Source organism: Pleurodeles waltl, chromosome 10, assembly GCF_031143425.1.
Source record: "Pleurodeles waltl isolate 20211129_DDA chromosome 10, aPleWal1.hap1.20221129, whole genome shotgun sequence".
NCBI lineage: Eukaryota > Metazoa > Chordata > Amphibia > Caudata > Salamandridae > Pleurodeles > Pleurodeles waltl.
In genome coordinates, this window is record NC_090449.1 from 343,140,203 (window position 1) to 343,164,261 (window position 24,059).

The 24,059-nt window shown below is 45.5% G+C and overlaps 1 protein-coding gene across 6 annotated transcripts in view; it reads right to left on the reverse strand.

Annotated features, from left to right (window-relative positions):
• MAPK8IP3 (mitogen-activated protein kinase 8 interacting protein 3) overlaps nt 1-24,059 on the reverse strand; it is a 729,083-nt gene that overhangs the window by 60,653 nt on the left and 644,371 nt on the right. For 5 of the 6 annotated variants that reach the window (XM_069210571.1, XM_069210567.1, XM_069210566.1 and 2 more), the window contains exons 27-28: nt 20,545-20,583; nt 1,907-2,086 (exon numbers count right to left, since the gene is read on the reverse strand). In XM_069210571.1, coding sequence (XP_069066672.1) covers nt 1,907-2,086; nt 20,545-20,583 — 219 coding nt within the window. The remainder of the gene's footprint in view (nt 1-1,906; nt 2,087-20,544; nt 20,584-24,059) is intronic. The other variant, XM_069210572.1, reaches the window with a different exon arrangement.

Consider the following 24,059-nt stretch of genomic DNA (forward strand, 5'->3'; position numbering starts at 1 on the left):
CCTGCTGGATGTAATGGACAGGCAATGCCAGCTCTGGGCTAAGGGAGAGGAATTACTGACCTTTTGCTCTGTATCTGCAAGGAATTGATCCCGCAGAGGAAGTTCTGGCTTCGATGGCTCTGGCATATCTTAAACGTCAGGACCCGGAAAAGGAGGTGTGATGGAGAGGAGAATCTGCACAGTTGGCTGCCCGCTTCGCGAAATTTATGAAAGCTGCAGTAGCACTCCTATCTTCTCGGCAACCAGAAGAGACTGTTCACGGGCAGAACTTTCTTAACTCGCAACGCGTAACCAGCCACTGATAAGGGAATTGACTCACTAATTTCCCCTTCCCCCACTCGGAGCAGAACAGTAAAAGACGGGGTGAAATAGGAATCACGGAGGTTGGGGGGAACCAGCCCTTCCACTACTGTCTCCCTTCTGAGACACTCGATTTTAACGTATTACTCGTTTTATCGTTGCTCTTACTCAATGACATATTTAATGTGTTGCTTTTTTATTGCAGTTGCTTTTACTTATGTGTAAGGGTTTTTACATTGTAATGATTTGAACTAATTGTGCAATAAAACCATAATCTAATCTAATCTGAGGACGACATCAATTGTGATTTATTCTCTGACATCATATATCATGAGTAATGCATTTTGGAGAGTAAGGGGTGCATCATAACTTCCTTTCAAATTACGTTTTATGTGAATTTCTATGTTTTCGTTGCACATCCTGCATTCCATGAATTCCGTAACACAAAATAATTTTGTTAATTGTGAGTTCAGGATCTACGCTTAAATGATTCCCCCAGAAACTCCCTAGGAAAAGTAACTTATTCCAAAAAGAAACTCCAAGGACAATTTCTGTTTGGGGCACAGATTGACTACGATCTCAACAATAAGAAGGAGCACTGGCAAAGCACGGGGTGTTGCGGACTTTCAAGCAAAGACTGTGCAATGCTACTCAGTTTCCAACAGTTATTGTTTTTCTATGCCTAACTGAATGGTTAACTCACATTTTTATGCCTTGATTATCTTAAGAAGATCAAATATTCTTTTAGAGTGAGCTGTTTAAGGTGTGGGGAAATCATTCTTCTCTACCAGAGGCATTATAAAAACACTATTTTCAAAGGCCTATGCCTACACGCTTCAGCCACTGCGTACCAGTAACAATGCCACAGCTAAACTGGTATCTCAGGCACCGTAAATTAATTTCAGCATTCCTCATCAGTACTTTGAGGTCTCTATTAGGTAGCACTAAAGTAATACAGTTATTTCTAATGCTTCGTTCACCCTCAAGGCTGCTAAATTAGGGATCCAGCTTATTTTGCCACCAAGCAGATTTCCATAAACACACCTTTGCATAGTATTATTTTGGGGTTTCCCTGACCTCAGGGCATTTGTTGTTTTCAATTGTTAATAATACCACGTTATTAATTCACAATATACATAGAGATACTTCTCAATGAGGTCCTTGCTTCCATTGGCTTTATAAATAGCTTTCCTTCACTGCCAAGGAACTGGGCGCATATGCATGAAGTGATATTCCAGTGATCATACAAAGAAAAAAGCTTTACCCATTGCTACTCATTACTTAATTGTTTGGCCAGTGTTGTCAAAGTGGCCAATATTGTACATTCAATACACACCTGTTACTGCAACCCTACAATAATTAATAAGTACCAATCACTTATGATGACATGCATACAGTGGTGTTCGCATCCAATGCCAATGCTCTAACAATGGCATTCATAATTTTAAGCACACAACCACTGCTACACATGGCACACAAAGACACTGATTACTGGCTTATCATAAACCATCCCCATATTTTCTCAGGTGAAAGTACCTTTATTAGTGCTGGGTAACATTTATACTTTGTTATTGTAATACGTTGCGTTTGCCTTGGATATTCTTACCAGGCACAGAAACAAAGAACTTGACTGCGTCTCGGTGTCCATGGAAGCAGAGTTGTGCCTGTGCCATTGAGCAGTATGGAATAAAGCTACCAGCTCCCTTGTCAGTGATGTCTTCACTGTACACATGGATCACTCCACCAGGGCGTGTTCCCTCACCAGATGTCGGAGAGGTCTTATTGGCTAAGAGGAAGGATGGCAGAACAAAACACAAGACACACTGTCAATGCACAATGAACAATATCAAGCTGGATAGCAGTTTTCCAGACACACATCTGTCTTTACATTCATTCAGGGGAGATTTGCTAGAATACTTAGGAATAATGTACTTACCTTCCGTTATGCTCTTTCTGGTGAAGGCTTTGTTTAACCACAAATTCATCACCATGTGAATCTCCTCTGGATCCTGTCTGGATCTGGAAATAGTTCATGTTGGCTGGCAGGTTGCACTATCGACCTTCGTTGTGACCCTGTTCTGCAGCCAGACATGATGACACAAAGCCCCATAAAGGTGCCATTCGTGTGCATCAGTTTAATCAATAGATACTCCACACCCAAAGAATGTAGAAGGTAGCTAACTGAAGTGATTTTTTCGACTGCAGTGTGTGAAGGCTAACTTGGGATCTTTTAATTCCTGAAGCTTTACTTCCCAGAATAAGGAGGTGGGCAGGTGGTGAGAATCTGCAGTTAGATAAGGAATCCACCAGAGGGAGCTTTTTCAAAGGTAAGTAAAGTATTCCCCAGATGGATACCTCTAATCACAGATTTCTCACTTCCTGAACTGATACCAAGGCAGTGCCCCTTAAAGAAGGTGGGAATGTGGAGTGACTTTTACAGCAGAAGGTCTTGCAAGACCCGTCGAACATAATTACCATCTCTATGGACTTGGGAGCCGATGCAATTGTGCTTGGTAAAACTATTAACAGATGCCCATGTTGCTGCCTGGCGGATGTCTGAAACCAGAATGATCTGAGCAGGGGCACTGCTTGGTCATTAAGATTTGTGGGGTTGGGGGTGGGAAATGGGGGTAATAGGGAGGAGCTTCAGAATTCCGAACAGGAACACTGGGAAATCTTATTAAAACACAATATATGAGAAACAGGACACGAGGGACGATTAAGGGGCAGTGAAAAGACAGAGGAGGGTGGCTTTAAAGGGGCTCTTAGAACACCACATATTTCAAAATAATTCAGTTCTATTTTGGCTTTTAAAACAGAGATGAGGGAGAGAAAAAACCCAGGTGACATCCAAAAGACACTTCATCATACCGGACTAAAAACACCTGTACCTAACCACTTACTACAGAATACATTTTGTAGGGGGGTGTAACACCCCAAACACCCCCCTGAAGTTATGCCCCTGGATCCGAGCCAAAGTGCTATTACTGACCTGTGCTCTAGTTAAATTAATCCAAATGCCCAGTGGAGGATCTTTTGTGGTCAGAGCATATCACAGTTAGGCGCAGATCACAATCTATTGGGAGAAGGACAGACTTTTCTTTCTTCACAGTATGCCCAAGAAACAGCTGATCATCCACCTAATAGTCCTTAGTTGTGTTAATACAGAAACCAATGGCATGCCGTGGATCTAACTGGTGTAGCCCCTCCTCCCATTAGCTGTATGTGGCAGAGAAAAGAACGCAGGAAGCATGGTGGCTTGCCCCACATGGAAAGTGACAACACTTTCTGAAGAAAGTATGCAAGTGTCCCAAGCACCAGTTTGTCTGTAAAAAGTTAGTATAAATAGGCTGAAGTGACAAGGCACGCAGCGCACCGACACGTAGTGTAGAAGTCAAAGAAAAACACAGTCTTTAGAGTCAAGCGTCTCAAAGTACAATCCTGAAGAGGCTGGAAAGCAGCATACATCAAGAACATTAGAAATAAGTTGAGGCCTCACTGCAGCATATGAAGGAAGCAGGGTAAAAGATATATGAAATTCAATTTAGAAACGCATCATAAAAGAAAATTTGACTACTGAAGGCGAATCAGGGAAATGAAGTACGTCCAATAGAGACAATGTGTAATCGTTAGCAGTGCTCACAGAATGTCTCCTTGGGCCAAAGATAACGAAAGAAATGCATATCAGTCAATGTAGCCTGTAGAGGTCCAACTTGCTTTTCTTCATATCAGGTGACAAACTTGGACCAGTTTCCTGAATAAGCTGATTTGGTGGAAGGGCTGCAAGTAGCCAAAATGCCACCTCAGACAATAGATGTAAGTCCTTCAGTTGGTTCTGCTCACTCTCCAAGCATGAAGTTGTCGTTTGTGGAGGTTTGGGTGTTGTTTCTTGCCTTGCGGCTGAGACAGTGGGTCATCCCAAAGAGGAATCTGAAGTGGGGGGTCAGATGTAAGATGGTGGACAGGATGCATTGTGGGTGGCAGCACAGCAACAAGAATCCTGTGACATGAACTCAGAAGGGCCCTGCTGTATGCCAGTCATGGTGGCTGCTCCATGTTCATTATACCTCCATACATGTTTGGCTCTGGGCGTATCAGGCAGTCTATGTGGACATTATACACCAGTGAATTATTCCAGCTGGTTGGGGTGAATGGCCACAGCTAGGTTGCTGACTTGCTGCTGTTGGCTAATCCCTGTGATTAACCTTTCACTAAAGACTTGCTTCTCCTCATCTGACACAGCCTCTTCATCATTCGCATTGCCTGCACCAGCAAACCATCCAAGAGATCAAAGGAAAGGACAGCACAGACTGCTGATCTTATTTTTGAAAACATTGATGCCAAAGCTCAAGCAGGAAGGGGGCTGGGGATGCTCGTAAAGTGTGGGAACAGCAATTGTTGGTAGGCCTGCAAGTCTCTTTGGTATACAAAAATGGCTTAACAGTCTGACCAAACAAGCAAAATATGAGCCACTAATTAATGAAGACTGGGCTATGAGTGACGCTAATGCTGAGTCTAATTCAGGCAAATTTCCTTCTAAGAATCTAGTACAAACATTAGTAGTGCTGACCATAGACATGATATCAGATGAGTGGAGGGGGCATGGAGCTTGCTGCCAACCAAGAAGGCAGTGCACTGAGCAAGCACCGCTCCCCGCCTCTGGCTCTTGCGAGAGGCTGGAGGTTCCCGGCACTCTACAAACAGGGGGCTGCCAACCTGGAGAATTGGTAGAGCGGCCATGTGATGTTGCAGCAGGTGATGATCCAGGCTGTGGTTCCGGGGGACAGGCTGATTTCTGACTGCGGCTTGGCACCCAAAATGGTGTCTGTTAGGCCTCAGTGCTAGTCACGGCCCTGATAACACTGCTTCATAGCGCCCGACTGCCCATGCCGCCTCGCTGCTGTGAATTTCCTCCTCAGGGAGGCACTATTCGTTGAGCCTTGGGAAAGTCACGTGGAGGAGGGAGCCGAAGTCTGTGGGTGGAGAGCTTCGAGCTGCCCCCCTTGACAGACATGTCCTGCTGGCCTTTCTGCGGGGGCGTTGGCAGCTTGATCCTTTTGGGTTTGCCTCCCTGCTGTGGGCCCTACCTGGGGGGTACCAGCATGGTTTGTTGGGCCACCTACCCCACTATCTGGATGAACAGCGCTGAACACCTCAACTTGATGGGGCTGGCCTGTGCTGAGAGGACACCCTGCTGCCGGTCCTCCTGTAGTGGGCCGGATGACTGGAGCTGAGACCTTGAAGGCTGCCTCAGCATGGGAGGGGATCTGGCCACCCCCCTTTCGGCCAACCTTGGGAGGCGGTATCGGAGGAGGACTGCTGGGTGCCTAGATGGAAAGCAAAGGAGTTTTGAGAGGTGGCAGAGGATCCAGCGTGGAGCCCAGCCTGCCACCTGAGGAGCCATGCACCACCCCCAGTGTTCACAGACTTTTGACGGGTGACTGCTAGAGATTGCTGGTGGATATTTCTTGAAGAGACTGCAGGGCCTGTGCTACTTATCTCCCTGCACGTCCCTAACTGCCAGCCATGGTATACTCCTGAGTGACTAAGCGAGGGTCTGCTGGCCCAGGCCCGGTCGGTGATAAGGGCCACACTAAACCAGCCAAGGACACTGCAGCTCGGGACTGCCCAGATGTTCCAGGGGCAAATGAGCAATCAAGTAATGTACAACGGGGAAGCCTTAAGGAAGCAGGACCCTCTGTTTGAGGGCTGCTGGATATTTGTCTGACCTGTTATGGTGGGTGGATCTATTACACCAGCGGGTGGAGGATGCCAAGTGACGGAGCCACCAGAACAATGTCAGGATAGTGGCACTACCTGAGAAGGTGGAGGGGTCAAACATGGTGGCCTACTTGGAGTCCTGGTTAGCCAGGAAGGTTCCCCACAGGGCTTGTCATCGTTCTTCACCTTGAAGAGGGTGCACAGTGTCCCCCGTGAGGCCGCTCCCAGGAGTGCCACCGAGGCTGGTAGTTGCTCACCTGCTGAACTTTAGAGGAAGAGACTTGATCTTGCAAAAAGGCAATGCCTCTGGTGGCCATATTCCTGTATTACAGGACAGCAGTAAAGCAGCGGCAGGCCTCCTTCCTGGTCATTAAGACATAGCTGCGGAAGGCCAGGGTCTGCTCTATGCTTTTATTTCCTGCTGGCCTCAAAATCATAGTGGACTGGCAGGCACTACCCTTGCACATCTGCCAGTAGCTTGGGATTGGATGGAGACTTATATTGGGGGCCTAGATGGAAGACGAAGCCCATGACCACCCAGGATGACATGTCATCATTGGAGGTGCCAGAAGCACATGCCTGAGAAGAAGCCAGGTGCAGCAGGAGAGAGCAGCAGCATTGGATGCGACCTCCTCTATGCAGATGTCAAGGAGGAACACCAGTTATAACATGATCTGCCTCCTCTTGGGAGAACCTGGAATCTGACTCCCCCTGCCCCTCAAAAGGATCTCACCCCTGGAGCCCAAATAACCCTTAAGCTGGCAGATGATCTTTGTTAGACTTGCTTTTCTGTTTTGAATGTGCACAAAACTAGAATGGGATGCCTTTAAGTCTGTGATAAAAGGGCACTGACTTGGCCTATTAGTGCTGAGTTGACCACTGTGGAGGGAGAGATCTGTCACCTAGAGACTCTGGCCCAGGGTAGTCCCTACAGAAAGAGCAGGAGAGGCACATTGTAATATTGGAGTGGCTTCACTCTCTGTGCCGACAGGAATACATTGAGACCGCGCGTGTGTAGGGAGGCCGTGTGGGTAGATTATTGGCTTGACTGACCTGCCCGTAGGATAGTGGGTTCCTTATTACCCAAATAGTTGGGCCAACGGGAGAAAGGATGTACTTTCAAACCAACATCCAAGAAGCCTTTAGGAGCCACTGCCGCACGTTTTACGAGGCCGGTGACCCCATAGATGCTGATTATTTGAGCACTTTCGTTAATAGGGTACATTTGCAGAGGGAGCTGGGGCCACCCATATTGGAGACAGAGATCAGGGAGGCCATCAGAGGCTCGGCAAAAAGTAAAATGCCAGGGACTGACGTGCAGCCAACTACATTTTATCAGACTTACTCCCCACAACAAATTCCTAAGCTGGCAGAAATGTATGCTGGCAACCTGGCATGCAGTAGCCTCCCGGATACGACTAGACAGGCTCTGAATATCTTGGTCCCTGTGCCCCTGAGAGATACCACCAATGTGACACCATACCACCCCCTCTCTATGCTGAACTTAGACTACAAGATTCTAAGCAAAATCCTGCAGAATCAGCTGCAGCCCCATTTGGCTGCGCTGGTTCATGAAGACCAAAATGGCTTCCGACCCAGGCGCAACATATGCCATAACACCCAATGCTTATATCGATTACTGGACAAAACGGATAAGACCCAGCTGCCTGAGGCCCTGATCCTCCCCATAAATTCAAGCATTCCTGTCCCCTTTAAGTTCTGCCGGGGCACGAGACGGGGGTGCTATCCCTCTCCCATGCTTTTTGCCCTTGTGTTCAAGCCATTTGCCTGCCTACTGAAACTTGAGGGCCGTGGCAGGAGTATCCTGCTGCGGAATGGGGGGCATTTTCACTCCCTTAACGGGGGACAACATGTTGATCTTTTTGTGAACCCCCAAAACAAAAATCCCATGGAGTGTTACATTATTGGATAACCTTGGACTCAGCATGAATTGGAAGAAATCCTGTGCCTTCTCAGTTTTCTCTGGACTGCAAGCATGCTCGGAACCGGTAGGAATCCTGGGCCTGCAGTGGGAACCTAGCACCCTCAAGTACCTAGGGATCAGAATGTACCACACCTGCACGGGGGCAACCTTGGAAGTGTACTGAGAGGCCTCAGAGACAGTGTCACATTCTGGCAATCACTGCAGCTCCCTGTCATGACCCGAATAGCACTGTCCAAGATGGTGATTCTGCCGAGAATCTTTTACTGCTTTATGAACCTGCTGAACTGGATACCAGAAGCCTGGTTCCCGTCCTTGAACACATTGCTCAGGAAGCTAAGTTGGGATCGCCGGTGTGCTAGAGTGTCATTGCGTCCACATATCTCAGTGGCATATTAGTCTCAGATTATGAGCTGTACTATCTTGCATCACATCTACAGTGGATTGCCTGATGGCTGCTGGGTTTTCAATTGGCAGAGCTGGGAGATTTCAGAGACCTGAGCAGAGAGGGCGTTAGTGGCCCTGCTACTGGGGGTTAAGTGCGGCTCATCTCGTAGACCACGCCTACTTTACATCACACTCCGTTGCTGCAGAGGAGCGTGTAGACGAGTGGGAACTACCACACAGCATGCCCTGGCTCTCCCACAATCGGAGGACTACTTCACTGCCCAGCGCATGGTACCTTAGACGGTAGGTGGGTGGAGATGCTGGGGGACTGCTACTTGGACTGTACCTTCCGCACCCTAGACCACCTGATGGCTGAGGATAATCTACTTAGTGTGCAGTTCCTGACCTATGGTGCAGTGACTGCTGCCAGCAGAAGTGTTCCTCCAGTTCACGACCTACTACAACTCCTACTCACCTTTTGGAACGGTAGACACTTGGGCCCTCATTCCGACCCTGGCGGTTTGAAACCGCCAGGGTGGAGGGCAACGGAAGCACCGCCAACAGGCTGGCGGTGCTTCCAGGGCTATTCTGACCGTGGCGGTAAAGCCGCGGTCAGAAAAGGGGAACCGGCGGTTTCCCGCCGGTTTTCCCCTGGCCCAGGGAATCCTCCATGGCGGCGCTGCTTGCAGCGCCGCCATGGGGATTCCGACCCCCTTCCTGCCAGCCTGTTCCTGGCGGTAAAACCCGCCAGGAACAGGATGGCGGGAACGGGTGTCGTGGGGCCCCTTAACAGGGCCCCACCATGATTTTCACTGTCTGCTATGCAGACAGTGAAAATCGCGACGGGTGCTACTGCACCCGTCGCACCCCTGCAACTCCGCCGGCTCCATTCGGAGCCGGCTTCCTCGTTGCAGGGGCTTTCCCGCTGGGCCGGCGGGCGATCTTCTGGAGATCGCCCACCGGCCCAGCGGGAAAGTCAAAATGACCCCCACGGTCATTTGACCGCGGTGCGGTCTTTGGGCGGTTTCCGCCCGGCGGGCTGCAACCGCTGCCCGCCGGACTCGGAATGAGCTCCTTGGTGTCCTGGTTGTATAAAACTGCGCTGCGCATTGGAACAGATGGCCTGCCAGCCTTAAGTGCTAAGTGGGAAGGTTTGCTCGGTAGAACCTTTGCAGGAAAGAAGTGGATCGGATACACTGGAATACACCTACACCTATCACAGGAGGTTCAAGTACGCCTACCTACACTGTACATACTTTACACTGCACAGATTGAATGTCATGATGCATGCCCCAGAGCAGAGCTGTCCCAGATGCACACTGGGGGCAGATGCTGGGTTCCTCCACCTGGTGTGGAGCTGTCCAAAAATAGATGAAATTTGCCTTCTGGGGCAATACGCTCGGAAACCAGAGAAAAAACGTTGGGACTAGGTTCCTGGACCTGGCATTGGGAGTTGCCCGCAGGAACATTGCCTGCCATGGAAAATCTCCACATGCCCCCAACGCAGGTGATGGAGATTGGAAGTGAGCAAGTGGGCTGACGCTGGAGGGGCAACACTGCATGTTGAGGAGCACATAGGGGTATGAAAACAACCAGTTGTGGACTTATGGACTGAAGTAGCTACCAGCTTACTTGAATATGACCCTTGATTACTGGTCTAAAATCCTCAAGCTGATCGCCCCCAGCAAACCTAGTATTGGACTGAGGGTGCTACGCCTGACTCACCCTTGCTGTGGTCCTGTCCTGCGGACCACTGGGATGAAAGATCCACAGAGATTCCCTATCAGAGGCTGATGCCTTGGGGTGTAGGAGAGTTTCCCACATCCCATTCCTGATCCACAGTGGGAGCACCTCAACAGCTAACGATGTTTGCTACTTCTGGACAGTCCCCCTTTTTTTCATGTGTTTGTTGGAAGTTGCATCATTGCTGAGACTAATTTCTCACTGTTGAACAGTGTCATTATTCTCTATAAATACACCTACATCAGAAATTAATACTGACATGGTGAAATACAAGCAGCAAACGCAGTAACTCATGAAGAAAGAAATGAAAATTTCAAACTGATTCATATTATGACCGTAAGGTGTACGCATTGTTATACTTGCACTCATATCGGATCACCCAGTGGTAATTTTTACATGTATACCTGTGATTTTGTTTGACACTATTAAAGAAACAAATAGAAAAGTGAAAAAAAAAGATGTGACTGGAGTGAATGTCAGTGAGGGACAAGAAACACATGACTTCTCTCTCTTAAGAGTGCACCAAGATGGAGGTGGCCATATAGAAGTCACAATATGAGGGAGGCTTCTCTAAACCAGGAATTAAACTCAATCTCAGCTCAATTACGCAACACCGGCACCACCTATAGCCTTTATATCAAACCATCTTAACAGGCTTGTCTCCCTCAACATCTTCAACATGGAAGAAGCCACCTCAGAAATTCCTACTGCAGTCTAAACAAGTAGAAGCAGGAAGTTATCACAGATATTCTGAATGGATAGCCAACAAGTACCAACTCCAGCCATTATAATGTCTAGAGGTGGGGTAGCAATGAGGGAAAGGGCAGGACAGAGTGGAGCAGTATACTAAACAACATACAGGAGGGGAACCTATCCCACTACACTGGCCACAGCTCCCTTAAGAAAGTTGAAGGTTGACAAGATAGTGACTGAAGTGGCAGAGATTGAGGATAATGAATGTTTCTCAACCTCACAGGGGTATAATGACCTTTTGTGCTCAATAATGAAAGCAGTACTAGACAGTAAGTGGGGTTAGGCCGCATTGGCCACTAAAGTGCATTATAAGTGCAGCAAATTGGAAGAGGTGGATCAAAAAATTGCTTTTGTTCATACTCAAGTGGGGCAACTAGAAGGGAGTGCAAGGAGGACATGGCCATATGTAAATATGGATATGATGAGACTATGGCAACAATTGGCCAACTTCATGGGAAAAATTAAGACTTTGAGAACAGGGCCCACCCTTGTAATTTAAGGGAAGTGGGGATGACTGAAGCCATAAAAGCAAATATTCCCTATATGAAATTGGAAATTGATCAATGAGGTTCTTCTTTTAAATCATACACATCAAAACTGCTGGTTATTACAGCATTCCATATTCCCTTTCATGTGAAACCAAACAATGTAGCAAAGCTACATACTGTACTTGCTTGCTTTTCTGACTATTTGATAAAATAAAATATAGCTGATATTACGGGATGTAAATGGAATTTTATGGTTGCAACTGTATTTCTTTTTCAATGCATCAGAATACGGGAGTCATTTTGACCCTGGCGGTCGTGGCGGTCCCACCAACAACAGGCTGGCGGTGCAGACTGCCACATTATGAGTGTGGCGGGTTGGCCTCTGCCAATCTGCCACATCTCCACTCATACCGCTATGGCAGACTGAACCGCTAGTCCGGAGATGTTCATCTCCAACCCAGCGGTCCTCAGAAGACCGCCGGCGGTATTAGGAGCCGGGCTTCCGACATGGTTTCCGCAGACGGTAGCACCGACATGAAAACCATGGTGGAATTCCTTCTCTGCACTGGTAGACGGCTTCCCCCCACCAGAAAGCATTAGACCCCCCTCCAGCCACAGCGCCCCTCTCCCCCACCCTCCTGCTGACATAGCACCCCCCACCCCTCTTCAGCAACATCACCCCCCTTACCGACATAGCGCCCCTCACCTTCCTTCAGCCACATGCATGCAGGCACCCATTTACCTACACTTACATACACGCATCCACTCACACTCATCCATGCACACATTCACAACCCCTTCCATACATGCATTCACAACTCCTTTCAAACACGCATTCACAACACCTTCCATACATGTATTGATGCTTGCATACACACACACACCCATCCCAACACGCATACTCACACACATACATACTGACTTGCAAGCATGCACTCACTTTAACATTCAGACATGCATACACACATTCATGCACACCGGCGGACACCACACACTCATACATGCACACCCAACACCCCCCACCCTCCGATCCCCCTTCCCTGTCGGATGATCACCTTACGTGTTCCGGGGAGAAGGCCATTCGGCAGGGAACAGGATGGGGTGCATCCACCGCCGGCAGCGCCCCACCAGCAGGACACCGCCAGGCTATAATATGGCAAGCGGTGTCCTACTGCGGTGCAGGGCCAGTGGTGGAACCGCCAGTGAGCCTCCGCCCGCCAGCACGACTACTACTGGATTTCCACCCAAAGTGTGGCAGAAATCCAGCAGTACCCGTGAAAGGGAGGGCGGGAGACCACCAGCACTGGCTGTCTCCTGGCGCCCGTGGCTTTGGCGGTTTTCTAGAAAGACCACCAAAGTCATAATGAGGGCCTAAGTCTTTTGAGAAAACAAGGGCATCATATGCCTTTGATTTCCAAGACCAGGACAGTAGGTGGGCAAGCATAGTTTATTCCATAAGCAAATCTGAAAGTTTTGTGAAAAGGGAGATTCACAGGGATAAAGAAAGTGGAGGAAGCTCAGGCTTTTGTTGTTAAAATAAAAAAGGGCTAAAATAGGATAAGTAACTACCATTCGCAGCTTGCTAAACCCAAAATGGTGTGACCTTGGTGTCTCCGTAGCCCAGCAGTGGAAGTAAGGAAAGAGAGATTGACCGGGCAATAAGCAGATTAAGAAGGGGGAAAGCATTGGTGGGCGGATATACCTTCAGGTAAGGAAGCATAGTGTGCAAGAAGATGCAAGGGGTACGGGCTATCTTGCCAGAAAACACCACACAGGAACTGTATAGCTGGTTCACTTATCTTAGTTCCAGGGTATCCCATATTTCTAATCTGAATACAAAGGGCCTTGAGTAAGAAAACAGATAGTGTGTGGCACTGTTGTCAGCAGTTTTCAGTGCTTCATCTCTTCCCTTGCTGGGGCCTGCAAAACGCAGGTCCTGTGCTGTGATCTGTGCATTGATGGGCACCTTAACTGCGTGTACACTAAGGAAGCTGTGTGTGGGACTGATGAGATTTATTTTTGTTACCTAGTATGATGATATTTGTATCCTTAGCGATCTTCATTTTATGTTTATTTTTATTGCATGGACGTATTAGAAAAATGGTAAACATGATTATATAAAAGCTACAGAGAGCTAAATTATATATATTGCCATTGTAAATTGTCTTTCATATTATTTGAGTTAGGAGGCGTACACATAGACCCCCCTGTTTTAAGACTTCGTGTACTGTTCCTAACAGATCCGAAACAGCCTGTAATCACTGTGATCATCTAAAATGTGCTTTGCCTCAACACTATTCAACAAGGAATTTTCAGTTTAGAAAGATAGGGAGAATAAAACAGCATTTTAAACCAGTAATATTAAGCTAAAAATGAGCCATTTCCTTACACTGTCCTCCAAATGATTCCAGTACATTTAAATGGACATTTCAGAACAGACTAGAGTCACATTGTCGCAGAGCCACATCACAGAATCCAAGACTGATAACTTGGTGACAATTATTTAAGACACAGGTTGTTATTATTTGTCCTCTCTGACTGGAATATGAAAGATTGTTTTATGAAGAGTCAAAGCAAGGAGCTTGTGTGGGAACTAGAGGTTCTCTTTGACAGGGTGTCTTGCATTGTGTGCGCTCACTTGTGGCTCACGTGGGAACAGTTTGCTCCGCAGCATGGGCTGGGATGTGGGCGAGGGGGATGGGCAGCTTTCTGCTGTTTTCTTTTCATATTTTTATGGTCCCTTTGGCTCTCTCCTTTGGTTGCAGCTCTGTGATGGGATTACGTATTGCCCCCTCACCCCAACTCCAAAGGCTTGGGCAGCCATTTGTAGAATGTGTTAAGCAGAGACCCGCTGAGGGCGCAGCAGGCAGAATATAACAAACTACTGCAAGTTTATTTGTCTCCAGGAGCCATTCTCATGATTAGGGGCACCAGAACCAACACTTGTTATTTTTCAGCACCTGGAGACGACAATTCTGTGAGAGCACGTGCTATATAATTGTGTTATTGTGTGGTCGCTGACAGTTTTTTCTGCGCCCACACAAACGTTTCAAATATATAATATCTGGACTAGTTCCATTTGTTTACTTGCCACTTTAGCTTCCTTTGGTTGCAAAGGGTGAATTTCATTTTCTTCAATGGACAAATCTGCTGAGTTGTAACGCAGCTCAGTCGGTTGCAGTTATATGTGTCTGTCAATGTAAGAATTGGAGGATATATGTCCTTCCCTAGTATCCCCTTAAGCGTTAAGGTACTGTTGCAAGAAAGTTTAGTAGTGTTGTTGTGTTCCCTATCTGTGCGTGTGCAATAGGTTAAAAGTTTAATCCAGTTGACCCAGCCTTTCATCCCTTGTTTCAAAGGCATTTAAAAGGCTTAGGGCCATATGTTTCATACATTTTTGTGGTCGCAAACGGCCCAATTCAGAGGATCGGGCCGTTTGCGACCACAGAATGGCATTTTGGTATTTATGAATTCCTATTTGCGATTCAGTAACATGTTACAGAGTCACAGTTTGGAATTGTGAATACATAACGATTTGGTATTAGGAAGAGGCGTCCCTTCCGAGTACCGAATCGCAGCAGTGCGTAGGAATGTTTTGTGTCCGAAATGCACTCACAAAACGTTTGCATTTTACCGCCAATTCAAGTAGGTGGTAACCCATTCGCAATTGGGAACAGGTCCCCAAGGAACCCATTGCCCTTTGTTAATGCATGCAAAAAGTTTTTTAAGAGCAGGCTGTGGGACCACTGCCTACTCTTAACAAATTAATGCATCCCATTTTCCTTTAAGGAAAACAGGCTGCATTTGAAAAAAACAATGCTTTATTTGAAAGAAATTACAGACATAGTGGTCCGCTGACCCCAGCAGGCCACTAAACCTGTGATTTTTGCGTTTCCTAACTGATCGCAAATTGCAACCTGCCTCATTAATATTAATGAGATAGTTCAATTTGCGACCCATTAGGAAACACTAAATGAAACTCCAGAGTTGCATACATTAAAATAGAGATTACCTAATTGCGATTGACAGAGAATTGCAATTAGGTAATCGATATTTGGGATAATGATACATCTGGCATTTAGGGTTGTATAATGTGTTACTTCTATCCAGTTCAGTGATGGTAGCTACAGTGCTGCCATGTAGTTACAGTGGTCGAAGGAGAATGAAAGCCTGAGGTGGTTTTTCCAGAACTGAAGTGTGCAAATACTGTTATCTAAAGTGTATATTCGTGGCACTGGGGGGCATATTTATACTCAGTTTGCGCCAAATTAGTGTCATTTTAAAATAATGTTTATTCAGCGCAAACCTAACTCCATATTTATACTTTGGCATCAAAGTTATGGAGTTAACGTCATTTTCTGGAGTTGGAAACCTACCTTGCGTCAATGAGATGCAAGGTAGGCGTTCCTGTGCAGAAAAAGACTCTATGGCCCTTGGGCCATATTTTTCCCCATGCTAAAATCATGCACGAGGGGATGGGGCAATAAATAATGGCGCTAAGCTTGCTTAGCACCATTATTTAACGCATGGGTACGGGCAGGCGTTAAAGGACCTGTGGGCATATTTCCATAGTCAGAGACCATGGAAAGAGCCCACAGGTGCCTTTCCCTGACACCAGGGACACACCCACCCACACCACGAAGACACCTAAGGATGGGAGGTCCCCATCTCAGGTAAGTAGAGGTAAGTAGAGGTGGCGTATATTAAAAAAAAAAATTAAGTGCCATGGGGGGTCTAAATTGGCCCCCGCTACATGGCACTGGGCCCAATGGCCATGTCCAGGGGACATAAGTCCCTTGGGCATGGCCATTGGCCTGGGGGGGCATGACTCCTGTCTTTACTTAAGCAGGAGTCATGTCCATGGGGGTTGTGTGCCAAAATATGGCGCTAATCAGGTTAGAATAATTTTCTTGACTCTAACCTGACTAGCGCCATTCTTTGACGCACAACCTCTAGTTTTCCCTATGCCTCCCCCACCTCGTTAGCGTCAACTATTTTGATGCTAACCGGGCCATACCGCTGGCTAACGCCATCCCATAAATATGATGCCCGGCCGGCGCATTAGGATGGCACTAGCCGGCAGTATACTTTTTGATGCTAAACTGCATTAGTGCAGTTTAGCGTCAAAAAGTATAAATCAGCGCCTGAGCACACAAATGCACACACTTCAATGCACACTCATGCACCTGTTCATATGTACACACACGTTTGTGCACATATTGATTGCACAAGTTTCCCAAAAGACAACATACACATTCATGAACACACAATTTTATTTGCAAACACTTGCTAAGCACACATACTCAAACATCACATACACAAATACACATGTTCACATGCACACGTTTACACATTTTCATGCACGTGTTCGCACAAACTTGCACCTCCACACAAAATTACACACATGTGGAATATTTCAGCCTCTGCTCTTAAGCCCCATCGCTTCCAAATTACACCAGCCACCACTGGTAAAGACCCATGGGGCTGTTTTAAACCTGACGGGCAGAACAGTAAATTGAAAGTGGTCTGACCTCACCACAAAGCACAAGTACATCTTTGGGACTGCAGGGCCAGCCCATTAAAATACATGCCATGTAGGTGCAAGGACACTATCCAGTCCTCTGGGTCCAGGGCCTGCAGAACATTAGCAAGTGTCATAATTTTCAAATTCTCTTTCTTGAGTAGCGAGTTAGAAAGTCTGAGGTCTAGAATAAGTCTTAATTCCTTGTCCTTCTTATGGACCAGAAAGTACAAAGAGTAAACCTCCAGTATAATTTTTCCTTTGATGAGCAAAATATCACCATTTCCTTTGATAGAACTGTGGCATGACCCCCGACACTTGACATTAAACCAGCTTGGTGTGGGGAGATGCATCCAGAAAGCGATGGGCATCTTCAACTCAGATCATTTGAAGGCCCTATTTGCCCAATGTGCTGGCACACCAGTAATGAAGAGAATTGTGCATTGTGCTGCCTACTGGTCACATCCTGAGATTGGGGGAGGAACTAAAGACGTTTTGTGCCTTGTAAAGGGGCCAAGAAGGAATGTTGACACTGTAGTTGGCTTGTCCTTCAGAATCTCCGCTTCACCTGCCACCACAAAAAGTCTGCTTTTGTTGCTGTGCAGTATGGGAGGGTTGTCACTTGTGATATGCAAGACATCTTGAGTATCATCTGAACTTCCTATGTTGTGGATGGAACTGGCAAACAGGAAAGTAACCCCAGTGAGTAAGTCATAGCTGTGCTGTCTTAAATGTCTGTAAGGCTGCAACAGCATTGTCACCTAAGAGCCTAAAGTCATCAAATGGGATGTCCATTAATGAAGCCTAGACCTCCACTGAGAATCCAGTGGAACACATCTAGGCATATTATTCTATAATGAATCTGGTGCCAATAGCAAAGGCAGCAGAAGTCGTAGTAAACAGTTCAGAATGTAGAATATTCGTTGGATCAACTTGAACATCATGTACAGTCTGGGCAAAGGCACTGCACATGTCCTCTGGCAAAGTCAGCAACACCTTGCATCGCATGTTCGAAAGAGTGTTTATATAGTGCCACAAGAGTCAAAATGTATTCAGGGAGTGTAAGATTAAACTGGTAGAGGAAAGGGAAAATCATATCCCTTTCCAAGTCTAGTATGAGCAGGTTGAATTCACAGTATTGCACCAAGCCGTCGATGTGGGGTAGTAGTGTGTGGTGCAAATGCATTAGAAAAAAAACGCTACTTAAATTGGAGATCTGCAAAGGAACTAAGGGTATTGTTGAATATTAACCCACCTATTTTAGATATCTCAATATATTCAAGCCCTGGAAGGTATTTAAATTGTGCATGTCTCCTGTCTTTCTTCCCTTTCAGGGTTAAGTTTCTCGCCACCCTGCAGCATGTTGAGTGTTGTGCTGTAGGCTTAACACTGTGGACTTGGGTGGGGGAGAGGCTTAGGCATTTGGTTCTATTATAGGTAATGAGGCGGATGTGTTTCACCCATTGTCTGGCTTTCAGCAGAGAAGGCAAACCAGACAAAGCATCCAATTTTTTATCTTGTTCCTTTAGGTCTACAGAGATTGATTGTCTATAGTGTGTGTGGTCAGTGTCGCATCTGGTTAGAGTTCATACTTCAAGGCTTGGACTACTTCTTTTAATTTGTGTCAAGATAACCAGGAATTGAGAATTTTTACATGAAACATTTAATATTTGTTAATGTTCAGGAAAAAAATGTACACACAGTTAGATTTGGTTAGAATCTAATGTGGCTCAATGCCTCGCATGTGCTACTGGTGCACTTACAAGTTTAGTTGACTGTGTTAAGTTGGTTGAACCTGTCTCTACAGGAGAAGGATATTGACTCTTAACAAAGGGAGCAAAGTCTGAGATCGATCCAGCTTCAAGAGCGATAGCCATGTCTACATTTAAGATTGTTCCATCAGTTGTTGTTAAAGGTGATTAAATGATAAATCATTAGAAAATGTAAATCTTCAGTTCGGAGCTCCGTGTTTCCGATGGTTCTCATGATATATGAATAACAATGCTAAAAGATGCAGAAATCTGAATAAACTTAAACTTGATGCTTGTAGGGTAGCTTCATTGGTCAATATAGCTCTTCAGAATCTTGATTCCCTCATCAACATGACATGCAGAAGCTAAGCAAATTATGGTAGAATGATTTGCATCCAGCATCGGCATCTGAAGACGGTCGAAATAAACAAGATAAGATTGCCTTGGACAAGAAGAGGAAGTTGCAGACTCGAAGAACAAGACAGAGAACAATGCTGAAGGTTACTAAGCAATTCATTTAGTAATTTCAAACTGTTATGTGTTGCAGGCGGGTTTCATCATTTTAATGTCTATTCTTGGACACTACACTAAGTGCATTTGTGCATGAAAACTTGCATACGAACTTGTTATATTTCCTCACTTGCTAAGCATCTAAAACACAAACGTACACAAGCTTAAAGATCTTAATCAAGAGATATATAGGGATTTATAAGTGAATGATAGCTCAAACTTAGTATTTTGAAAATAAAGTGTGTGGCAAGTGTGAAATGGACTTTAGAAACAGGATAAGAACAGCATGCAAAGAAAAGCAAGCTAGAAAGGTGTTGCAGAGATAAGAAGAAAGATCAGAAAGGAACATGTACACTGAGAATGAATGAACACGGTCATGTGACTCTGTAGCAAGACATTATTCTATGTGAATCCTCATAATATAAGAAAAGACCCACACAATGCTTACCGGTATGGATGGTGCGACAGCAGATAAAGCAATCTGATTTACATACAGTATTCAGTGTTTGAAGGCTGGGTTTCAAGTGGCAAAGGCAATGAAAGAACTCTGATGGCATATTTAAAGTTGTGTTTCAATACAAACCAGGTTTATAAAAATTGAGGAAAACAACTGTTTCACACTCGTGTCTGGGAGAACTGCTAAGTGATATGAAAAAGATCTTGTAAGATTTAAAGAATTTCCCTGTGTTAAAGCAATTGTTCATGTGGACCTGTAATGCCATTGCAGAGCAATTACAACAAATCTTCATAGAAATGGAAATGAGTGCCTAACACAGCAGTCATTGGGGGTTATTACAACTTTGGAGGAGGTGTTAATCCGTCCCAAAAGTGACGGTAAAGTGACAGATATACCACCAGCAGTATTACGAGTCCATTATATCCTATTAAATCAGTGTAACAGTTAGCTGTTTAGCTTACATTGTATTACATCTCTAAACTAAAAAAATATAACCACACTTATTAAACTAAATATGATGACTTCACAAGATGGAAGGAGCTAAGTTGGTACCTGAAATTCATGCTGAATGACAATGGAGTAAGTTAAGGGCACCAGAGAAGAGACCAGGGTTTGTGTGTTTTTATTTAAATTGTGAAGTTCCACCTTTTGTTCCTGACCTGAGGGGAAATGCTGAACTTTCTGACATACTTCCCAACAGCGATGTTGAAAACAGCCAAAAAAAGGTTTTGATGGCCCAATGGACGAGAGTTGGATTTGGGAAGCAGTTAGCACCAACAACAAGCTGTATTTCCCTTCCCTTCCATACAACTGGCTATATTTACACTGCATTTGGAGATGGTCCACTGGTCTCTTCTCAAAGTACATCAGCTACAATTGAGGGGGATGGGACAAGATGATGGAAGAGGTGATACAAGGAATAATGGAGGGAACAGGGATGTGTGACAATAGTGAGCAGAGCTTAGACTTACCCCTGAGCCCAAGGAGCTGGCCCCGATGCAGGACAACCGCTGGCAAAGGTGAGGAAAGACAGAGAGAGAAAGAGACAGAAAAGGGCACATGAAGAGAGAATGAAACAATCAACAATTTGAACTGCACTGGCACACAACAATATCAACGTTTGATCACCATGCATACAGGATCACAAGCTGAGGTTAGAGTTGGAGATGTTCTAAACAGGGAAACTGGAGACATTTGAACCTTCTGACTTTCCTGAGTGGAATCCCAAAGCCTTAAAATGCTTAAAATATAGTCTGTCAAACAATAGGCTCAGCACTCTTGTTAAGTTTGATGACATTAGTGGGCATAAATAGCTTCCTGCTGTTTTATTCTAAAATGTCTTTTGAATGTGCCCACTTTTCACCCTACAACCTATTACCATTTGCATGCCCGATATTCACTACCTCTTTTATACTGGATGCAGTATCACAACTGTGTAGAATACAGTCTCAGTAATAGCAGTATTGTTTGGACTTACTAAATTAACGTAAGCAACAGTATCCATTGTACTTCAGTAGTGTGGGTGTAAGTATTAAAGGAAAAAGAACGGCAATGGAGAGGTGAGGTAGATTTATCATTTATTGGGCTAAGAACCTGCAAGACCAATAGAAAGCAGTGTTGAAGAAACACACTACTGAAAATATGATGCAAGCTAAAGGTTTATGACTGCAAGCTAGGGTTGCCATCTTACCAGGTTAGACCAGAAAAGTTTAGTTAGGATTGATCTATTATAATTAAATGCCTGCTTAAAGGTATAATGTTGTTTCCAGTTTCAATAAATGTATATTGAGTTCTAAAGTACTAGCCCTGTTGGGGCCTTTATAGTTTGTTTGGATCTGAAGAAAGGCTACAGTAACAGTGTTTGTGTATGCCTTGAAATAAATATAACTAACCCATTGTATGTTTTTCCTGGACCCAGAGGGTCTGAGTTAGTGTTAGGCAGATGTAGGACAGCCACCTAACAAAGGCAAATGTCCCATCCACCATAAAGTGTATAGATACCTGTACTCTCTAAATAGTTCAGATGGGCATCAGACACTGTTTGGCATATGTCCTGCAACCGCTACATTCAAAATTCACCAAGACCCCCTTGTTCTGGAATCAGAGAGCTCATTCGACTAGTGTAGCTTCTACTTCTCAACACTATACGGGTCTTATTACAACAGAATCAAAGTAAATCACCTGGAATTGACACAAACACTTTCTTTCTTCTTGTTTTTCTCCTTGACAAACTCTCATCCTTGTTTCCAGGACTCTTTGCCACTCTGGCCTATTAGTGAGCAGCAGGCTGCCCTTCATCATCCTGTTTTGTCTGTTGCCTTGGGCAGACAAGCTTCCTTGTGATGAAGGTGACAAGGCATAGGCCAGAGCAAGCACGTTGGAAAGCACTGAGGGCCTCATTTACAAGGATTTTTGCAGCCTTAGAGTCATTTTCTTTTTACAATAAGGCTACGTAAAATAGTCCCCCACCCCATGCCATATTTACAAACTGGCGCAATGTCACCATTGCATCAGTTTGTAAAGCCTTGCACCACATTATACCTGCACCATGTATAGTGAAAGGTAGGCGTTCCCCTCTTAGAAAACCCTGCAGAAATGCTGCTGCCAGCATAGCGTAATTGTTTTAACGCCTGCTCAAGGCAGGCGTTAAGGTGATGCTGTGTTTTTGTCTATGGGGCCTCCTTAACATTGCTGGACTAGTGTCAAAAATTTGATGCTAGTCCAGCAATGTTAAGGTTTAGAGCCACAGCAGCATCAGAATTTCAGACGCTGTTGTTGACACTTTACGCCATGGAGCACTGTATTGTCCCACGGCATCTTAAGGGGGGCGGAGGGAGGTGGAAGAAAACTAGTGCATCGATCACAATGCACGAGTTTCTTGTAAATGAGCCCCTGAGTATCTAAGAAGGTCAATTGTGTGATGTGGCAGGATCCAATTTCGAGAATGCAAGTGCAGCAGCAGAGCCGCGTATGTGCACTTTCCACAGTGGGCAGAGTAAAAGACCTCAAAGGAGAAGATGAACAGTAATCTGAAGCTCTGATGATTGCTGAGTGAGATCATGTAACATGCTTAAAAAGGAGTCAGTAAGGTACAGTAATGCAATGGACCTCAGACACACCAGCAGGTGGGTACCCCCATGTACTTCAGGTTGTAGATATTAAAAGAGATCATGCCACTGAGGCTCACACTGGAACCTTTATTAGTAGTAGATTTACAGGACAGCTGTCATCATGTGATAGTGTTTTCAAATCAAAAGAAACAGCTACACTTAGAATATACTGTGCTTTCCTTGGACCTCAAATTGGTACTGTTGGACTGGCCCTTTTTGCAGGGTTATCCCCAAACATTTTGCCTTCCTCCTATCGTTTCTGACTTGTTTTTGTTGGCTTTAGGACAGTAGGTTATGCTCTCTGTCTAAAATGTACCGGTGATTGGTTTCTCCATAATTGGCCTATTTGATTTACTAATGAGTCCCTAGTACAGTGCACAGTGTGTGCCCAGGGCCTGTAAACCAAATGCTACTAGTGGGCCTTCAGCACTGATTGTGCCATCCACATGAATAGCCCTGCAACCAAGTCTCAGGCCTGCCATTGCAGTGCATGTGTGTGCCGTTTTAAACTGCCATTTCGATCTGGCAAGTGCACACAATTGCCAGGCCCAAACTGTCCCTTTTACTACATGTAAGTCATCCCTAAATTAGGCCCAAGGCAGCCCCTTTGGCAGAATGCAGTGCATTTGAAAGGTAGGACAATGTACGGGTGTGTTTTACATGTCCTGATAGTGAAATATTGCTAATTTTGTTTTTCACTACTGCAAGGCCTATCTCTTCCACAGGGTAACATTGGAATTACCTTGATTTATCTTATCGTATAGTTTCTCATTAGGCGCAGATAGAGTTTGGGCCTCTGAACTCACAATTTAAAAATGCATCTTTTGGTGAAGTTAGTTCTCAAACTGGAAGTTTGAAAATGCCTCTTTTAGAAAGTGGGCATTTTCTTGTTTAACCATTTTGTGCCTCTGCCTGTCTGCTGAATGCTCGTTTGGGTCAAGATGACAGTTGGGCTGTTGGTGCATTCACACTAGACAGCCACACAAAGGGAGCTGAGGTGTGCCCTGCATAGTCTCACAGCCCATCACCAGGCTGATAGGTCTTCCTGAGCTAGAGTAGTGGGAGGAGCTGACACTTGCACCTGAATAGGTCTGTGCCTCTTCTCACACAAAGCAGTCTCCAACCCCCTATAGTGTGTCTGGGGCCATGGAGGGGAAAGGCAGGGTCTTGTGCACTACCAGACTTAGGCCCATGTTTATGGGTGTTTAGCGTCGCTTTAGCGCGATTAATTTTGGTGCTAAAATGGTACTAACCTAACTCCATGGTTATATTTTGACGCTAGACCCGTCTAGTGTCAAAATATTGGAGTTAGCATCATGTTTAGGATGCACTAAACCACCTTGCGTCAATGAGATGCAAGGCAGACGTTCCAGTCC